This window comes from Panthera pardus, unplaced genomic scaffold (assembly GCF_024362965.1).
Source record: "Panthera pardus isolate Hobbes unplaced genomic scaffold, ASM2436296v1 HiC_scaffold_12, whole genome shotgun sequence".
Classification (NCBI taxonomy): Eukaryota; Metazoa; Chordata; class Mammalia; order Carnivora; family Felidae; genus Panthera; species Panthera pardus.
Genome location: NW_026526677.1, coordinates 93623626 through 93645349, shown reverse-complemented (window position 1 = coordinate 93645349; position 21724 = coordinate 93623626). Strand labels below are relative to the sequence as shown.

The window sequence follows — 21724 nt, the reverse complement described above, 5'->3', positions numbered from 1 at the left end:
TGCTAACTTTGAGTTTAAAAATGCATGTATATTTATACCTATGTATATAAATGCATACATGCATAAAAAAGATCTGGTAGAATACACATTACAATTTTAGATTCTTGGTAGTTGGAATATAATTATTTTTGCCTGTCTGTATGTTTACTTTCTTACAATGCAAATATATTTTGTAATTTAAAAAGAGATTCTGGTAATATAGCAATAATATCCCTTCTTGGCCTTAATGTATTAAATTAAGTTTACTTAAATATAAAAGTAAAGTGAAGTGCCACAGAAAGACAGCATGGCATGGTGGAGGACAACAGACAGATGGTCACAAATCCTGGGTTCTAGGCCAGTCTACTTTCTACCATTGTATAACCTTGGGTAAATTGTGCAACTTCTTGAGTATCAGTTTCCTAGAGGAGGGATTGGCAAACGTTTCCAGAAAGGACCAGATAGTATAGATATTAGGCTGTGCAGTGCATAGGATCTCTGTTGCCACTGCTCTGCTGTGCCACTTGAACAGGAAGACAGCATCAACAAGGCATAGAGGAATGGGTGTGGCTTTGTTCCAATGAAACTTTCCAACAAATACAGTCAGTGGGCTGGATCTGGCTGAACTTGCGGACCCTTGTCCTGGTGAACAGATAATATAATGTAGCATCCCTCTTTTCTTTTCCTGTGTTCTCCTCATATTAAGAAATGAAGAGTGAACCCCAATACTGTGAGGCCAAAATATTGCCTAGAGCCATAGCTTCACAGACCTATAAGACGACAAAGCAGAGGAGAAGGAAAAGCACAGATTTAGAGAGAGCAGAATGCATTTTTAATTTCAAGTCGCCACTAGTAAGTTCTGTGAACTTTGAGGAAGTCTTAAAATCTCAGCCCTGCAGTTCCCTATTACTAAAGTGGGAATAATAATTCCTGTTCTAAATACATTCCCAATCCTCCTAAGGATTTTTAGGAATAGTATCTGAGACTAGTCTCTGAAAGAAATGTGTACACAATAAAAGGTTTACAAAAATGTCAGTAACTATTTGAGGAGGAAATTAAATTAGCAAGGATATAATTTTTTTTCAGCTTAGAAATGCATGTCAGAGATAAAATGTCTATAAATATCATACCCTAGATACATTCTGGGTCATGCCTCTTGGATAGCACCTTCATTATTTGTGTATTTCATCTTTATGAAGACAATAGGGCCATGGTTTGATATTATAATCTGATGCTTTAATGAATACTAAGAGATATTAACCACCTATTATAGGCAATGCTACAATGCTAGGGACTGTGCACTGTGAGGCATATATTATTATTATTCCCAGTCTACAGACAAGAATGCTTACAAATAACACGGTTACATAACTTGCTTAAGATCACATGGTCAAAGTCAGAGTTGGTATTTAACCCAGTCCTGTCTGGCTTCTGAGTCTACACCTTTAACTACCACATGAAATGTCAAATATAACATTTTAACATTCAGGGCACCTGAGTGGCTCAGTCTGTTGAGCGTAAGACTCTTGATTTCGGGCTCTGGTCATGACCCCAGGGTCGTGGGATGGAGCCCCACGTTGAGCCCCGCATCAGGCTCTGTGCAGAGCATGGAGCCTGCTTGAGATTCTCTATCTCTTTCCCTCTCTCTCTCTCTCTCTCTCTCTCTCTCTCTCTCTCTCTCTCCCCCATCTCTCTTCCCCCGCCCCCCGCAACATGCTCTCTCTCTTTCTCTCCCTCTCTACCCCTCTCCACCATTCACGCTTTCTCTTTCTCTCAAAATAATATATATATGAACACAGTTGTGCTTCTTGACATAAAAATATGATCTGTATTAAGACCACCAATAAAAAATATGTAAGAGAACACAGTACTTTAATCAGTTTTTATCTTTAAAAATAATGCACGCATATAGTTTAAAATTCAAAAGCTACTCAAAGGTTAATAATAAAAACTAACACTCATTGCCCCAAGCATCCCTGAGCCCAGCTCTGCTGTCCAGAGGAAACAGTTTTCAAATCTTGTATCTGTTTCCTTGGGTATTTACCTGTGTGTTTGTTTATTATGCTTGCAGTGCTCTTTGAGGATTTCATGATATCTTAGACATGATTAATAGTCTATAATAGGACCTAACTCAATAGTTATTGATAAGTATTTGTTGAATGCATAACTTCTATTTAGATGCAGATTTGTCTTACGCTCCCCCACCCCAATTCCTTTCCATATTCTCCCAGTTATAATACAGTTATTTATTCTCAGTGCTTAATGTCAACAGTATTAGAACTCTGGCAGTGCAGACTTTATTATCATGCAGAATGAACCATCACTGCAGAACCAAATATTGTACTTTTCATTGTTCCTTTATTTGTACTACTTGTAATTTTTCCCGGAATTGTAATCATTGACCAATTCTAGGTATCTCTCCTTTGTATTTTCAGATGCTCCAGGGGCACCTGGGTGGCTCAGTCAGTTAAGTGTCCGACTTCAGCTCAGGTCATGATCTCAAAGTTCGTGAGTTCAAGCCCTACGTCGGGCTGTGTGCTGACAGCTCAGGGGCTGGAGCCTGCTTCAGCTTCTGTGTCTCCCTCTCTCTCTGCCCCTCCCCCACTCATGCTCTGTCTTGCTCTCTTCAAAAATAAATAAACATTTAAAAGAGGTTAGAGTGGGAGAGAGCCAAAGCATAAGAGACTGTTAAAAACTGAGAACAAACTGAGGGTTGATGGGGGGTGGGAGGGAGGAGAGGGTGGGTGATGGGTATTGAGGAGGGCACCTTTTTGGATGAGCACTGGGTGTTGTATGGAAACCAAGTTGACAATAAATTTCATATATTGAAAAAAAAATAAAAAATAAACATTTAAAAAAATGTATATTTTCAGATGCTCCATAGTATCTGTCAAGTACTCCTTAATATAATTTTCCAAATGTCCAAATATTTGAGACAGTCTACCAATTTCATTTCTCCCCTGGAGGCCTTTATCCTCTGTCCTTTCTGGACTCACTCCCCAGACCTGACATATGGCTGTCAACCTAGAGTTTCCTTTGCTTCTCTCCTGTGTCTGGTCCCCTCTATCTTAGAGACAGTACTATCTTATCTTCTAGTATTTTCACTGAGAGTCCAATAATAGTATCCTCATCTCATTTCTGCTCCTTTATAGGCTGTGTGATTCCATCTCTCTGTCTCTTGCCTATTTTCAAAGACCAGCTTTAGTTTCACTGATTTCTTTTTCCTGTTTATCTGTTTTCTTATTTCATTGAATTCCATGCTTATCTACATGATTTTCTTCATTCTGAATCATTTTAGTAGTTTATTAAGGTGGGAGCATAGATTACTGATGTTAGAATTCCCTTTTGTTCTAAAATAATCATTTAATGCCAAGTTTCCTTATTAACATTTTTTTTGGCAGAATTTAAAAATTTTGATTACTGTGTCTTCATGTTCATTCAGTTCACATGTAACTTAGTGTGTGACTTCTTTTTGGCCTGTGTGTTATTTAGAAGTGGGTTTTTTAATTTTTGAATATTCAAAGATTTTCCAGATATCTTACTGTATATTATTTATAGTTTGTATTTGTTGTGGTGAAGGGTACATACTCATTGTGATTTCAACCTTTTAAAGGTATGATGGTTTGTTTTATTCCCCAGAATAGTTTTGATCTCAAAATATGCACCTAAAAGATTAGATATTCTGCGACTTCTTGGTGGAGTGCTCTAAAAATGTCAATTTGTGGATATTTCCTATGTCCTTATTAATTTTTCTACTACTTTTATCAATTAATGAAAGAGGAATATTGCAGTCTCCAACTAACAGTGGACTTGTCTATTTTTCCTTTCAGTTCTGTCAGTTTTGGTTCATGTATTTTGAAACTATTAATACACGAATTTATTTAGGATTATTATGAATTGATTCCTTTATCATTGTGAAATGTTCCTCCTTATTTTTAGTAACAATCCTTCCTTTGAAGTCTACTTTGCTTAATGCTGATACAGTCACTCCAACTTCCTTTTGATCAATGTTTTCACAGTACATCTTTTCCCATCCTTCTAGTTTTAGCTGTTTTTGTCTTTATATTTTAAGTGGATTTCTTGGGAAAGCATACAATTGAGTAATGCCCTTTATCCAATCTGACAATCTCTGCACTTTAATTGGTATATTTAAACCATTAACATTTAATTCAATTATCAATCACTAGCTTGAGTTTTTTTTCTTATGTTTTATTTATTTTTGAGACAGAGAGAGACAGAGCATGAGCAGGGGAGGGGCACAGAGAGAGCAAGACACAGAATCTGAAGCAGGCTTCAGACTCTGAGCTGTCAGCACAGAGCCCAATGCGAGGCTCAAACTCACGAACCGTGAGATCATGACCTGAGCCAAAGTCGGATGTTCAACCGACTGAGCCACCCAGGCGCCCCTCACTAGGTGGAGTTTAAATCTTTCATCCTTGCTATACGTTTTCTACTTCTTTCAGTTGTCATTTATTCCATTTGTTTTTCTTCTTGCCTTCTTTTGGAATAATTGAAGTTTTGTTGATGATTTGATTTTATCTCCACTACTGGCTTGTTAGCTATAGCTCTTTTTTTATTATTTAGTTTTTGTCCTAGATTTTACAATATTTGGGCACTCTGGTGGCTCAGTTGGTTAAGCGTCCAACTCTTAATTTTGACTCAGGTCATGATCTCACAGTTGTGAGATCAAGCCCCACATCAGACTCTGTGCTGAGCATGGAGCCTGATGGAGATTCTCCCTCTCCCTTTGCCCCCCCCCCCCACATTCAATGTCTTACTATCTCACTCTTACGAAAGAAAGAAAGAAAGAAAGAAAAAGAAAGAAAGAAAGAAAGAAAGAAAGAAAGAAAGAAAGAAAGAAAGAAAGAAAAATATTTTTAAAATACAATATTTATCCTTTCTGGATTTTCCCCACCTGGAGAATAGAATGGAAAATTCCTACAGGAGATAAGCTGGTACAATCATTGGCTCATGCTGTTTATTTCCCTCCTTTCAGGAATCAATTTAGTGCTCCCTGTTGTCAGCTATCTGGAAAATATGGTTTCATATCCCTTGTCTGGTTTTCTAATTGTTTATGGTGAAACACAAAGTAGAAGTTCTTCCTTCATGTATGGAAATACAAGTCCACTTGCTAACTTTTAACTATTCGTTATGACCATGTTGTAAAATTCTTCAGATTTAAAACATAGATAAATAGACAGATATACAAATAGATATCTTCTTCAATCACATAGAACTTTTTTTTACTCACCCATAAGTTGAAATCATAAAAACTAAGGATTAGAGTTGTTTTAAGATCATTTCATCTATTGATCAATCTTGTTTAGAACTTGGGAAATTTTAGCCAGTGTGAGGCAAGTGATTTTCCAGGGGCTTACACTTACCACTTGATAATTACTCAACAGAGCCAACCAAATTACTTCTGGCAAACAAGTTATCAGAAGAAGAATACTATCTTCTCTTATAAATTATGTTTTCCTCTGCTTTTTCTTATTGGATATAAAGGAGAAATGAAGAAAACTCATCACAAGATGATGCAACACCCCATGACAGGAGTTGCTTCTCCAGACCAGCTTTAAACTGCCATTTTGACTTGGGAAGAATACCAAGATTCCTTCCAAGAAATCTCTTGGGCATCTACATATAATTACCATCAGCTAAAAATTTTCTCAGCATTAATCATAGGTTGACTCTAAAAACAAACAATAAGTAGTAATTTGGAAATCAACAACATAGAAATAGAAACATGGTGAAGCAATAAGACACATTATTTTAGAGGATACACGAAGTGGCCAAGGATGGGCTGACCACCAAGGATAAAGGATTTAGGGCTATGCAAAACGGGGGAGAAGGGAAAGTGTCCGTCTTACACACAAATTGTTTTGCTCTCTACCGTTAAGAGTCCCAAATTATTCTAGTTCCAATAAACACAAAACTTTAAAAAGAAACTTTTTTTTTTTACTTTCTTTAGTTGAACTTTGCTGCCTTCCCAGAAACGTAGAGCTCAATGATAAAAAATGCATTCTGATCAATAAATCAGAACTAGTATAGGTAGGAACCTGACATCATTATTTTTTAAAGCTCCCAAAGTGATTATTGTGTGTAACCAGAACTAAGTACCCTAAGACCTCAAGTTCAATGACAAATTAGGACAAATTCCAGCTGCTTAACAAAAATCTACACTTATACAGCAACTAAATATTTGGAAAATATTTCCACATGTATTCTATTATTTTTTAAACTACAGGAATTGATAAAATAACTCCATTTATTTCTCAAATGTGGAGATTGAATTTCATCACTCAGTAATTGGTAGAGCTTTACCATCTCATATTACCTGGATTTGAGATAAATTAGCAACATGTTTTCATTTTATGGGTAATATTTTGTGATCTCATCAATGACAAGCGAAATTCTCTTTCTGGGGCAAAACTCACCTCAAAACCCATAAATAAAACATACTTGTAATTATTACCACGGTACTTGAGGAACATAAAAGTGGTAAAATCTCTAGGGGTAACCCCTTTTTTGCCATTTTTGTGTCCTCTAAACCATGGCAAAATCGTTTGAATCCTAGAAAACATTGAGTAAGGAGACAACCCAGAAAGCGTTAAGACTCAGGATGGATGCTGGTGACTAGCCTCATCAGAAAAACTCATGTATAGCCTTTCATGGGCTCTTCTCTCCCATCCCCACAGGGCTCCCAATCACAGGGGAATGGCTGCCGAAAATCACTCTACAGTGACCGAGTTTATTCTCAGGGGATTGACAAATCGGCCAGAGCTCCAGCTCCCCCTCTTCCTCCTCTTCCTTGGGATCTACTTGGTCACCATCATAGGGAACCTGGGCATGTTCACGCTGATTTGTCTGAATGCTCAGCTTCACACCCCCATGTACTACTTCCTCAGCAATCTGTCCCTTGTGGATCTCTGCTACTCCTCTGTCATTACCCCGAAAATGCTGGTGAACTTTGTGTCAGAGAAGAACATCATCTCCTACGTGGGGTGCATGTCACAGCTCTACTTCTTCCTTGTGTTTGTCATTGGTGAGTGTTACATGTTGACAGTGATGGCCTATGACCGCTATGTCGCCATCTGCAGCCCGTTGCTCTACCATGTCATCATGTCTCCTCAAGTGTGTTCCCTGCTGGTGTCTGTGGTCTATGCCACGGGATTTATTGGTGCAACAATAGAGACTGGCCTGATGTTAAAACTGTCCTACTGTGAGCTCCTCATCAGCCATTACTTCTGTGACATCCTCCCTCTCATAAAGCTCTCCTGCTCTAGCACCTATCATATTGAGATGACAGTGTTCTTTCTGGCTGGATTCAACATCATAGTCACCAGCTTAACAGTCCTTGTTTCCTACGTCTTCATCCTCTCCAGCATCCTCCACATCAGCACCACACAGGGGAGGTCCAAAGCCTTCAGCACCTGCAGCTCTCACCTTGCAGCTGTGGGAATGTTCTATGGATCTACAGCGTTCATGTACTTAAAACCCTCCACGGCCAGTTCTGTGGCCAAGGAGAACGTGGCCTCCGTGTTCTACACCACGGTGATCCCCATGCTGAACCCCCTGATCTACAGCTTGAGGAATAAGGAGGTAAAGGCTGCCGTGCAGAAAACGCTGAGGAGAAACTTCTTCAGATGCAAATGTCATCATTCTTCCTCAGGTTGAAAATTGGGAGAAGTGTAGGGGAGAAGCCCTCCAAAAATGTAAACACATGTGAAGGGAGAACCACCACTTCTCAACATGATTCATTGGATTTATTCACTGATTTTTTTCCTCCTTCCTTTCTCCCTCTCACATCTCTCATATCCTACTCTGCTTGAATATGATTTCAAGTTCATATTTTCTTCCATTTGGGATCATTTAAAAAAATTTTGTTTATCCTTCACCCTCTGGTAAACCTGTTCTTTATCTTGATTACAATATAACATAAATTTAAAACTTTCAGCAATGAATTTAAGAGAGAGCTGTTCATTGATTTATCACCTTCTATAGAAAAAAATATTACCCAAACTAATAGTAATTTGCACTTGGAAGCACATAAGACAAATGGAGATGAATTTGAAAGTCATCAAGAAATAGCAAATAACCTCTTTTTGACCAGATTGTTCCCTCTATTCTCTCTCTCATTATGTGGGTTACCACTTACTTATTCCTGCCAAGATTGCTTACATGGTCCCTTCACTCAGTTACTGCCATCATCATATCGTCATCACATCTAACATTTATGGAATGCTAGCCAATCTACTAAGTGTTTTACTTAATTATCACATTTTCTCAGATGAAGAAACTGATGTAAAGAGGTTAAGTAACTCTCTCCAGATCACAGACCTGATACAATTAACACTGAGATTCAAACCCACGACTCATTATCCCCTCTCTCTTGGCTGACAGTCTCCTTACACAATGTTTTGATATTAGCATAATTAAAACCTTTCCATTTCAAAATTCTGGAAAATAACTTCCCCTCCTTCAAGTATCATCACACAGCTCCCAAGTAGCCAAGGAATATTATACATTCCTGTAGTCCTTTCTCCTCCAGAAATACCTGACATTTCACATCACCTGCCAATTTCACTCAGTAAATCCTGTTGCCATGGAGCAAAATGTCTTCCCCCATTTTTTAAATAAATTGTTGAGAGAGAAACAGAGCGCAAGCGGGGGAGGGGCAGGGAGAGAAAGAGACATAGAATCCAAAGCAGGCTCCAGGCTCTAAGCTGTCAGCACAGAGCCCTACATGGGGCTCGAACCCATGAATGGTAAGATCATGACCTGAGCCAAAGTTGGACGTTGAATCTACTGAGCCACCGAGGCGCCCCATCTTCCCCCACTTCATTGAAGTTATCAGTGATTCATGTTAAAGAATTGGTAACATTAAGCAATTAGTTTGACATGGCAAAAGATTTATGGACATTCTGTTTTTAAATTTTTTTTATTGAAGTATAAATAACGTTCAATGTTAAATTTCAGGTGCACAACATACTGATTCAACAATTCTATACATTACTCAGTGATCACCATGATTGTCTTTATAATTATTTTAGGCAAAAATTATACCAGTCTTTTGTCATTTTTAATTATTTTTGTGCAAGACCTCATCTATCCTTCAGACATAGAAAAATGTAAAATTCTAAGTTTCTCAAACAGAAAGGGATCTTAATACAAGAAAGTAAATGCTCACAGGTTTTTTTCCCTATTTTTAATAGACTTTATTTTTTAGAGCAGTTTTAGGTGCACAGCAGAGCTGAGCAGATGGTACAGAAATTTTCCATATACTGTCTGCTCCACACACATACATAGCCTCCTTCCTTAACAACATCCCCTATGAAAGTGATACATTTTTTACAACTGATGAACCTACATTGACACATCATTACCACCCAAAGTCCCTAGTTTACATTATGGTTCACTCTAGGTGTTGTCATTTTATGAGTTTGGACAAATGTATAATGACATGTATCCATTATATGTATGACCATTACAGTCTTATACAGAGCAGATTCTCTGCCCTAAAACCCTCTGTGTTCCACTTGTCCATCCCTCCTTCTCCTAGAAGCCCTGAAACCATTAATCTACTCTCTCCATAGTTCTGTCTCTTCCAGATTGTCATAGGGTTGGCTTCTTTCAACTATTAATATGCATTTAAAGTTCTTTCATGCTTTTTTTTTTTAAGTAGGCTTCATGCCCAGTGCAGAGCCCAATGCGGGGTCTGAACCCATGACTCTGAGATAAGAGCTGAGCTGAGTCAAGAGTTGGATGCTTAACTGACTGAGCCACCCAGGTGCCCTTCTTCCATGTCTTTTCATGATTCGATAGCTCATTTCTTTTAGCACTGAATAATAATCCACTGTGCGGATGTACCATAGCTTATTCATCCATTCACACACTGAAGGACATTTTAGTTGCTTCCATGTGTTGGCAGTTATGAACATAACTCCTTTGGGGAAGTACCAAGGAACACAGTTGCTGGATTGAATGATAGGAATACGTTTACTTTTGTAAGAAACCACCACACTGTGGCTGAACCATTTTCCATTCTTATCAACAATGAATTAAGATTTCCTATTCTTCACCAGCACATGCTGTTTGTTGTCACTGTTTATTATTTTGGTTATAGGTGTGTAGTTGTATATCATTGTTGTTTTAGTAGCATTTCCCTGATGACATATGATGTATGATATATATTTTATATGCTTATTTGCCATTCGTATATCTTCTTTGGTGAAGTGTCTGGTAAGGTCTTTGGTCCATTTTCTAATCAGATGATTTCTTTCCTTTTTTTTGTTTTTTGTTTTTTGTTTTTTGTTTTTCCTGTTTTCTTTTTTTTCCTTTTTTAATAAAAAACATATTTGACATGTAACTTTGAGTAAACTTAAGGTGTATAACATGTTATTTTGATACATCGATGTATTATAATATGTACTATGATTGCCACTGTAGGGATAATTAGCACCACCATCATGTTACATAATTATCATTTCTGTTTAACTTCTGAAATCATTGAGTTCTAGTCTCTTGGCATTTTGATGGTTGTAATACAATGTGGATGTCAGTATCCACTAGACCTAGTGCACAGGTCTCTAGGGCTTATTTACTTCACATCACAAGTTTGTACCCTTAACATCTGTCCTATCATCCCACTCCCATCCCTCAGTAATCACATTTTACTATCTGTAGTTTGGAGTCTTTTTTAGATTCCATCTATAAATTAGATCATATGGTATTTATCTTTCTAATTTATCTTACTATGGATAATGCCCTCAAGGTCCATCCAAAGTTTGTATATTTTGGATAACAGTCCTTTATGAGATACATCTTTTGCAAATATTTTCTTATAGACTGGGGCTTGTCTTTTCACTCTCTTGACAGTGTCTTTCTACAGAGTAGAAAATTTAAATTTACTTAAATTAAATTTACTTATTTAAACTTAATTTTAATGAATTCCAGCTTTATCTATTCTTTCTTTCATACATTGTTCTTTTGATATTATACCTAAAAAGTTATTGCCACACCTAAGATCATGTATTTATTTTCCTATGTTATCCTTTAGGAGTTTTATAGTTTTGCATTTTACATTTAGGTGTCTGATCCATTTTGAGTTATTTTTGCATGCAATGTAAGTTCTACTTCATTTTTTGGCAGGTTGATGTCCAGCATCACTTTTTGATAAGACTATCTTTGCTCAAGGATTTGTGTGTGTGTGTGGGGGGGGGGGGGGGTTTACCACTTTATCAAAGATCAGTTGACTACAATTATCTGGGTTTATTTCTGGGATCTCTATTGTGTTCCATTGATTTGTCTATTTTTCTGCCAGGATCATACTGTATTAATTACTATAGCTTTATACTAAGTCACAACATGATCAGTTCTCAACTTTCAAGTCAGGCCTACTTCCTCTGTTCTGAGTAGGTCTTTTGCCTCTCCATATAAATTTTAGAATTAGTTTATCAGTAAAATAATATTGTTTGCACAAAATAACCTGCTGCAATTTTGATTGGGATTGCATTGAATCTGTAGATCAAGTCCAGAAAAACAGAAATCTTGACAATATTGAGTCTTCTTGTCCATGAACATGGATTATCTCTTCATTTATTTAGTTCTGCTTTGATTAATTTAATCAGAGTTTTGTATATTCCTCGTATAGATCTCACTTTTAGAAGTGCAAAAGTAAATATCATTGTGTTTTTCATCTCAAATTCTACTTGGTCTATGCTCATATAGAAGAAAGCAATTAACTTTTAAATGTTAACCTTATATCCTTCCACCTTGCCATAATTACTTAGTTCCAGGAGTTTTTTGGTTGATTCTTTCAGATTTTCTGTGTAGGCAATTATGTCATCTATGATTAAAGACACTTTTGTTTCTTCCTTCTCAAACTGCATAACTTTTTTTTATGTTTTACTGCATTAGCTAGGACTACCATTACTACCCTGAAAAGCACTCATAACGGGGACATCCTTGCCTTGTTTCTTATCTTAGTAACAGAGATTTGACTTTCTTACCATCAAGTATGATAATACCTGTGGGTTTTGTGTACATGTTCTTTTTCAAGTACAGGAAGTTTTTTTTCTAGGGGAATAGAGAATAAATCTACTCTCAGTTTACTGAGCGGTTTTTTTGTTTATTTTTTGGGAATGGGTGTTGGATCTTGTCAAGTGCTTTTTCTGCACCTGTTGATAGGATCAAGTGATTCTTATTCTTCAGTCTGCTTATGGATGAAATACTTTAACTGACTTTTGAACGTTGACATCCTTGCATAACTGGGATAAATCCCACCTAGTCATAGTGTATAATTCTTTACATATATTGTTGGATTCTATGGTTAATATTTCATTGAAACTTTTTTGTCTCTATGTTCATGAGAGATATTGGTCTGTAGTACTGTTTTGTTTTGTTTTCTTGCACAGTCTTTGTCTGGTTTTAGTATTGGAGTAATGATGGCCTCACAAAATGCCGCTATCTTATAAAATAAATTGTAGAGATTTGGTATAATTTTTCCTTAAATATTTCATTGAGTTCATAGGTTGTCCAGAGTGGGCTGGAGTTGGGTATTTCCATTTCTCCACAGGAAGCTGGTGCCAGCTAGCGCTTTCCCCCGTGAGGTCTGCCAAGAAAAGCCTAATAATTGCCTATGGTCAGGCTTGAAAGATCACACATAGACTTTGGCCTGGAGCAAGTTTCCTCAACTTCCAGAACCTGGGTCCATCCTTCCAACAGCAGACCACACTGTTGGTATGTTCACTTCCAGGGGTGGTCAGGCAGGAGCTGTATGCAAGGGATGTGAATGACCATTGGGCATGTGAACTATAGGTGTTTATACCTGCGCATGTGTAGGTGCCTCACATTGTAAAGTAAGTGAGAATGAGAGGGAGAGGGGGTAAGCTGTGGTCCATGGGCAGGCACCTGGGAAACCAGGGTGGCCCTCCCTGTGCTACCACCTTTTGGCATGGAACCTTATAGATTCTCAGGATTCTAAACTTGAATCTGGCCTTCCAGTGTTATGAAAGGTAAGTTTGTCAAGGTAAGAGGTAGAAACGTGTTTTATTTAACACTTTATTAGGGCTATTCTTTGTTTACTTTTTATTGTGGCAAAAAGCATGTAACAAAAAATTTACCATCTTAACTGTTTTTAAGTGTTCAACTATTTCAGGAGTGTTAAGTATATTTGCATTGTGAAACAGATTTCTGGACTTTTTCAACTTGCAGATCTGAAACTCTATATCCATTAAATAACAATTCCACTTTTCTTCTTCCTTGGAACCCCTGGTAACTATGATTTTGCTTTATGTTTCTATGAATTTGACTACTTTAGATTTTTATTTAAGTGGAATCATACATTATTTGTCTTTTTGCAATGGACTTCTTTCACTTAGCATAATATCCTCAAGGTTCATCCATTTTGTAGCATGTGATAGTATATCTTTGCTTTTTAGGGAGGAATAATATTCCTATGTATGTACATACCACATTTTGTTTCCTCATGCATTGTCAATGGACATTTGGCTTGCGTCCATTTCTTGGCTATAGTGAATTAGTGCTGCAAATATCTCTTTAAGATCCTACTTTCAACTCTTTTAGAATAGAAATCCCAAAGGGGATTGCTAGCTCATATGGTAGCTCTATTTTTAATTTTTTGAAGAACCTCCATACTATTTTCCATAGCAGTCTCACCATTTTACTAACTCACCAATAATGCACAACGGTTGCCATTTTCAATATCCTTACCAACACTTGTTTTCTGTTTTCTTTCATAGTTGCCATCCTAATGGGTATGAGGTGATAGTTCATCATGGTTTTGACTTGCATTTCTGATAATTAGTGATATTGAGCATCTTTTCATTTGCTTGCAGGCCACATATATCATCTTTGGAGAAATATCTATTCAAATCTTTCTTAGTCCATTTGAGCGCCTATCACACAATACCACGGATTGGGTGTCTTATAAACAACAGAAATTTATTTCTTACAATACTGGAGGCTGGAAAATCCAAGATGAAAGCACTAGGAGATTTGGTGTCTGGTGGGAGCCTGCTTCCTTGTTTACAGATAGCCAACATCTCACTATAACCTCACATAGTGGAAGGGGCAAAGGAGCTCTCTGGGGTCTCTGGAGTCTCTAAGAGCAGTAATCCCATTTATGAGAGTTTCCTCATGACCTAATCACTCCCCCAAAGCTCCACCTCCAAAGATAATCACACTGGATTAGGTTTTAACATATGATTTTGGGGGACACACAAACATTCAGTCCACAGAAAAGTCTTTTGCCCATTTTTTAACCAGGTTATTTGTTTTTATTGTTGTTGAGTTGTAGGCATTCTGCATATATTCTGAGACACTACCTGTTTGTCAGGTATCTAATTTGCAAATATTTTCTCCCATTCTATAGTTTGTTTTTTGGCTCTATTGATTGTGTCCTTTGATTCAAACAATTTGCAAGTTTGACATAGTCCCATTTGTCTATTTTTTGCTTTCATGGCCTCTTTACTCCCACATCCAGAGATATTGATTGTGTCGCCTAGGTGAAATGCATAACAATGCCTGTGTCATAAATGGATGCTGGATAATGGGCATTTCTATTCCCTATCCACCTCCCTTTGTTTCTCTCAAGAAACCCAAGCCACACAAACATAAATAAACATAAATTGATGATAGATGAGGATGATGATAGATAGATAGATATCATTTATCTATATTTTTTATATTTAAGATAGATATTTTAGATTGTAACTTAGAAATTACACAACCCATGTTAAAAAGAACATGGGTCATGTGGAAATTGAGATTTTTTTATTCTCTTCCCTGTCTGTCCTGTTTGTTACTACACTTCCCAAGGATGATTCTTAATCTACCCACTGCCTCTTTCTTCAACCACAAATGGGGAGAAGTTTTGCTTCTCTGTCCCTTTCTGGACGATGACAGTGGAAAATCAGAAGCTCTCCTTCAAGACCCACTCCCTTCCTGCAACATAATTCCTCTGGACCATCTCTGTTTCAGAAATTCAGGCAGAAAACCGTCTATAAGTGTCAGCTGTCCTAGAAAGGAGGCCATACACACTCACTGATGCCAAAATGCAAGGGCAGCAGAGACAGCCCACTGTTAGTCTGCCTGGGAGTCCAGGGGAACCTTTGAGAGGAAGGAGTTTTTCCCTTAATGTTTAGTTGTTAAATTTGAGAGAGAGCACAAACACGAGTGCAGGAAAGGGGACAGAGAGAGAGAGAGAATCCCGAGCAGGATCCATGTTATCAGCGAGAGCACAAGTGGGGCGCATTCCCATCAACATGAGATCATGACCTGAGCCGAAATCAAGAATCAGATGCTTAACTGACTGAACCACCCAAATGCCCCAGTAAGGAGCTTTTAGACCAGGAAACAGAACTGGAACATTTAGCTGACCTAGGGCAAACAGCAAAGTGCTAGCTCCTGTCATGCTCTGTACAATTATGGCCCAGCAGTTTCCAACCGTGAAAGCAGATTTGTGAGAGAAGGACAGATGAAAAACTCAGGAAAGTAGATAAAGAGATAAAGAAATGGCTTCTAAAGACTTCAAGATAAATGCTTCTCAAGCTTTTCCTACTCTCTGTTCTAATTCATGACTACCTGAACACTATATTCCTGTCTCAGCAGCTGTTTCTCCAAATCCCATGCCCAGAAGGCTGTTTCCTGTAGGAACTCCTTGCCCACTGTAATTACCATGAGTATGGCTACAAACATGGCACCTCTTTGGCTTCTCCATTAGAGCTGACATAGGCTACTTCACTGAACAAACTGAGAGGGCAACTGCCACATAACAGCCTGTTTCCCAATGATTTTTTCTCTGTTTTTTTTTTTTGTTTTTTTTTTTTTGTATATACAATCAACCCTCAAGTAGCAAGTGATCTTTAGTTGTCCTCATGTATTTAAGAAACAGTAACAAGTGGACTGAACAATCATCGGACCAGACTTGTCAACTAGTGGACTTCACTTTAGAGAAAGGGCAAACTGTGTGGGCCACTTTATTTGGTGCCAGCCATTCAACAGGATTCATAATTCATTATTCTTAGGTTCATTTCATCAGACAAGAGCCCAACAGTCCCCTAATCTCAGGGAGTCAAGTTGGACGTCCATAATAAGGCTGGCTGGAAACATTCTTAGACTCCAGCAATAGAAACAGTCTGTAGATCCCACCATTGAGTACATAGTCCTAAACGTCATCCTCCTTTTTTCAGTACAGAGCCATGCCCACCCTATCCTGAAGGTCTTGTTGGCCCCACTCCAGATTTCTCTGGTTCAAACTCTCTAAAGTCAACCCCTTTTCTTCTGACGGGTTGATTAGGGGAAGAAGAATTGCAAAATTTCAATATCTAAACAGAATGGTGAAAGGAATCAGTTAAGCTTTAAAGAAATTTTTCCACATTTATTATAAATTGAAACCTACTTAATACCTTAATATCTAATTGAGCCTCAGTTATCTCAGTTGTTAATAATATTCCTTACTTTGGCCTTGAGGGATTGAGAAATTCATGAAATGGGTTCTTTTCTGTACTTAATATGGGTAAAATAAAAAATCAGTACCATGGCACATGAGATAATTTTCTTATATAATCGAGGCAAAAATGAAAAGGAGAAATAACAATAATCTTGTAGCCTAGCTCTATGTTTCAAGATTGCAATGTATTATGCAAATTATATTTGTAAAGGCATATGAGGCAGGTATTGTTTGCATTGTGCAAATAAATACACAGAAGTTTACAAAGATGAACATACTTTGACCAAACCTGCATGGTTAGTAGCAGGTAGGAAAGTGATGCACACACATATTTAAACTGACTCAAAAAATCATGTTCTCTTTAACGTTAAATTATAACAATGACTAGAAATTTGTGGTCACAAATCTAGATGAGGTCCAGGTTAAAATGAAAATTGACTGTCAGAGAAATACAAATCTTGCAGCAGCAGCATGCAGTGAAAACCATATAGGCTCTGTAATCAGACTGACTTTCATCCAAACTCTGATGTTTTCATTTACTGCAAAAACAAGGAGACGCTCCACTGGGTTCTTCTGAGAGTGAAAGACTTGCCAGTGCGAATCACCACAGGGATAAATGGATCCTGAAAAACAGCCTGTAAGAAGAGGGATATACATGGGGAAAAGGAGACGATCTGGCTTTTCTTTCTCAGTCTAACCTTTGAGAGGTAGACAAGCCCAAATGTGATCTTGGACAGTGAGGGTAAAGGATGGCGTTTTAAATGGAGGTTTTATTAATATTTAGGTATGGCAAAGCCAACAGGTCAGGGAATGGCTGACTTTGAAAAGATAACTTGTGAGAAAATATTTTAAAAGACAAATCTGATAAAGGACTGTTATCCAAACACAAACTCTTAAAGCTACACAGTAAGAAAAAGAACTACCTTATTTAAAAATGGGCCGAAGACCTGAACAGACACCTCACCAAAGAAGATATAGGGATGGCAAATAAGCATATGAAAAGATGCCCCACATCATATGTCATCAGGGAAACACAAATCAAAACAATGAGATACTACTACATACCTATTAGAGTGACGTAAATCAAGAACACTGACAATAGCACATGGTGGGGTAGATGTAGAGTAAAAGGAACTCTTATTCATTGCTAGTGGGAACGGAAAATGGTGTAGACACTTTGGAAGAAGTTTAGCAGTTTCTCACAAAACTAAACATACGTTTACCATACAATCCAGCGATTGTGCTCCTTGGTGCTTAACCAAAGGAGCTGAAAAACCTACAGATGGATGTTCATTGCAGCTGTATTCATAATTGCCAAAACTTAGAGGCAACCAAGATGTCCTTCAGTTTGTGAATGGATGAATACGCTGTGGTACATCCAGACAGTGGCATATTTCAGTGCTAAAAAGTAATGAGCTATCAAATCATGAAAAGACATGGAACATGGGGCACCTGGGTGGCTCAGTCAGTTAAGCGTCTGACTAGCTCAGGTCATGATCTCACAGTTCGTGAGTTCAAGCCCTGCATCGGGCTCTTTACTGCCAGCGTGGATCCTCTGTCTCACTATCTTCCCCTCACCCGCTCATTCTCTGTCTCTCTGTCTCTCTCTCTCCTCTCAAAATTAAATAAACTTTAGGGGCTCCTGGGTGGCTCAGTCGGTTAAGCATCAGACTTCAGCTCAGGTCATGATCTCATGGCTCATTAGTTCAAGCTGCATTTGGACTCTGTGCACACAACCCAGAGCCTGGAGCCTGCTTCAGATTCTGTGTCTCTCTCTCTCTCTGCCCTCCCCTGATTGCTCTCTCTCTCTCTCTCTCTCTCTCTCTCTCAAAAATAAGTAAACATTTAAAAATTTTTTTCAAATAAATAAACTTTAAAAAAAAGACTTGGAAGAAACTTAAATGCATAATACTAAGTAAAAGAAGCCAACTCTATGACAACCTGGAAAAGGCAAAACTATACATACAGTAGAGAGATTAATGGTTGTCAGAGCCTCTGGTGGAGAGAGGGATTGACAAGTGAAACACAGGATTTTTAGGGCAGAGAAACTATTCTGTGTGACACTATAATGGTTATACATATAACAGATACATGTCATTATACATTTGTCCAAACCCATCAAATGACAACTCTCTTGTAACCTATGGACTTCGGGTGATGATGATGTATAACTGTATGTTCATCAATTATATCAAATGTACAACTCTAATGGAGAATGCTGTTAATGGGAGAGGCTGTACATGTGGGAAGGTAAGAGACATGTGGGAAATCTCTGTACTTCTGCTCAATTTGCTGTGAGCCTAAAACTGCTCTAAAGAAAACTGTCTTTTAAAAAAAAAAGGCAGTGTTTTATATTCATCATTCCCAAGAGAAGGGAGCATGCCACATACCATTGGGGCCACACAGGAAAGCACCAGGATTGGTCATGAAGCAGAAAGACTGGGGGAAATTAGACAAAAGATTTTCTATTTTCTACAAGAAGGAATGGGCAAGGCAGAGAAAGCAGGTTTAGGGTTGGCTAGTTTAAATAATTTCAGCTGATTCTGGGGCATAGGAGCTCTGGGATGGATACAGTAGATGGGTAGTATCCCAGAGTTTTGTAGCTTGATAAAGGCAGTTACAGAAGTATGGGTCCTGAATTGGGCCACACTTATGAGCTGAGGGAGTTAATCACCACCCAATGTACCTTCAAGAAATATTAAAAGTTTTTCAAGCTTATGAAAGGACACAAATTGATAACATGAAAATATACGAGGTATTTGTAAAGGTAAGCTGTAATCAAATTCAGAGTACTATAATCTGGTGGTATCTTAACCACTTAATTACAGTATAAAGTACAAAAGGATTAAAATAGCTATACCTACAATAATTTGTTAATGGATACACAATATATAAAAAGGTAAATTATGACATCAGAATATAAAAGGGGAAGAATAAAATGGTAGAGTTTCTGTATGCAATTAACGTTATATTGCTATCAGTGGAAAATAGACTGCTATCTCTATAAGTTGTTTTATGTACCAAGTTCAGTAAGTTTTTAACCGCCTAAGCTCTTAAAAAAAAGTAATATTAAAGACAATAAAGTATCAGAGAAAATGTTCAGAGACAACCATAAAACAATGAATAATATGGCAACAAATACATATCTATCAATAATTACTTTGAATGTAAATGGACTAAATGCTCCAATCAAAAAATGTAGGGTAAGAGAATGGATTAAAAAAAGAAAAAAAAAAACAAGACTCATCTATATGCTGTCTACAAAAGACACATTTTAAACCTAAAGACACCTGCAGATTGAAAGTCAGAGGATGGAGAAACATTTATCAGGCAAATAGATGTCAAAAGAAAGCTAGAGTAGCAATATATTGGGCAAAACAGACTTGAAAACAAAGACTGTAGCAAGAAACAAAGAAGGACACTACATAATAATAATAATAATAATAATAATACGGGGAACAATCTAACAAAATATATAACAATTGTAAATATTCATGTACCCAACACAGGAGTACCTAAATACATAAAATGGTTAGTAATAATCATAAAGGAACTAACTGATAATAATACAATAACAATAGGGGACTTTAACACCATACTTGCATCAGTGGACAGATCAACTAAACAGACATCAAACAAGGAAGCAATGCCTTTGCATGACACACTGGACCAGATGGATTTAACACATATATTCAAAACATTCCATCCTAAAACAGCAGAATACACATTCTGTTCAAGTGAACATGGGACATTCTCCAGAGTAGATCACATATTAGTCCACAAAACAAGCTTCAACAATTCAAGAAGATTGAAATTGTATCATGCACCTTTTCTGACAACAACACTATGAAACTAGAAGTTCGCCAGAAGAAGAAACCTAGAAAGACCACAAATACATGAAGGTTAAATAACAAGCTACTAAACAATGAATGGTTCAACCAGGAAATCTAAGAAGAAATTAAAAAGTACATAGAAACAAGTAAAAATGAGAACACGATGGTTCAAAACTTCTGGGAAGCAAGAAAAAGCTCAAATAAACAACCTAACCTTGCACCTAAAGGAGGTAAAAAAAAAAAAAAAAGGAAACAAAACCTAAAACCAGCAGAAAGAAGGAAATAATAAAGAATAGAGCAGAAATAAATGACACAGATACTAAAAAATATAATAGAACAGATCAATGAAACCAGGAGCTGTTTCTTTGAAAAGATCAACAAAATTGATAAACAATTGATAAACCTCTAGCCAGGCTTATCAAGAAAAAAAGAGAAAGGATTCAAGTAAATAAAACCACAAACTAGAGGGGAGAGGTAACACGAGAAATGCAAACCATCATAAGAGAATGTAATGAAAAACTGCATGCTAACAGATTGGACAAGCTAGAAAACATGGATAAATTCCTAGAAATGTATCTACCAAAGCTCAAACAATAGGAATTGGAAAATTTGAACTGACCCATAACCAGCAAAGAAATTGAATCAATAATCAAAAACCTCCCAAAAAACAAGTCCAGGACCAGATGGCTTCACAGGAGAATTCTACCAAACATTTAAAGAAGAGTTAAGGCGGCGTAGGAGGACGCTGGGCTCACCACGTCCTGCTGATCGCTTAGATTTCACCCACATCTGCCTAAATAACCCAGAAAACTGCCAGAAGACTAGCAGAATAGACTCTCTGGAACCAAGCGTAAACAAGAGGCCCACGGAAGAGGGTAGGAAAGGGGGAGAGGCAGTGCACGCTACTGGTGGGAGGGAGCCAGGGCAGTGGAGGGACGGTCCGCCTGGCAAGGCAGGGCCCCTGAGTCTGGCTTGCAAAAGCGGAGGGGCTGGACTGTGTGAGTTCTGACAGCCAGTGGGACTTAACATCTGGAATGTTATAAGTCAACAGCTCTCCTCTCGGAGAGTGGGGAGGGCAAGAGGACACTGGGAGGGAGAGTTGTTGAACTCCAGAAGACAGAGCTCAGCTCAGCGGGGAACAAAGCCACTGGCAAGCACCATTTCCTCTCCCATCCCCCAGCCAAAATTCCAAAGGGAACCAGTTCCTCTCACCGAACTTGCTTGCACCGTGCAAACACCCAATGCTGTGCTTCTGTGGATCTATCCCTCCGATGGGTCTGCCTCCCTCCCGGTGCTGCAGAACCCCTCCCACAGGGGCCACCTATGGCAAAGTGAGCTAAGCCCAGCCCTCCTGCCCTGTGCACCTTGCAAATCCACCCCAGCTAATATGCCAGATCCCATCAAAGCAGCACCACAAGCCTGGCAGTGTGCAAGTAGC

The 21724-nt window shown here is 38.0% G+C and overlaps 1 protein-coding gene across 1 annotated transcript; it reads left to right on the top strand.

Moving 5' to 3' along the window:
• The first annotated feature begins 6681 nt into the window (after positions 1–6681).
• On the top strand, positions 6682–7656 carry LOC109257350 (olfactory receptor 151). The gene has a single exon (XM_019433378.2). The coding sequence runs from the start codon at positions 6697–6699 to the stop codon at positions 7654–7656; it is 960 nt and encodes a 319-aa protein (XP_019288923.2). The 5' UTR covers positions 6682–6696.
• Positions 7657–21724: the final 14068 nt, after the last annotated feature.

Excerpts from the sequence above, each read along its gene's own strand:
- LOC109257350 (XM_019433378.2), top strand. The coding sequence starts at position 6,697 with ATGGCTGCCGAAAATCACTCTACAGTGACCGAGTTTATTCTCAGGGGA.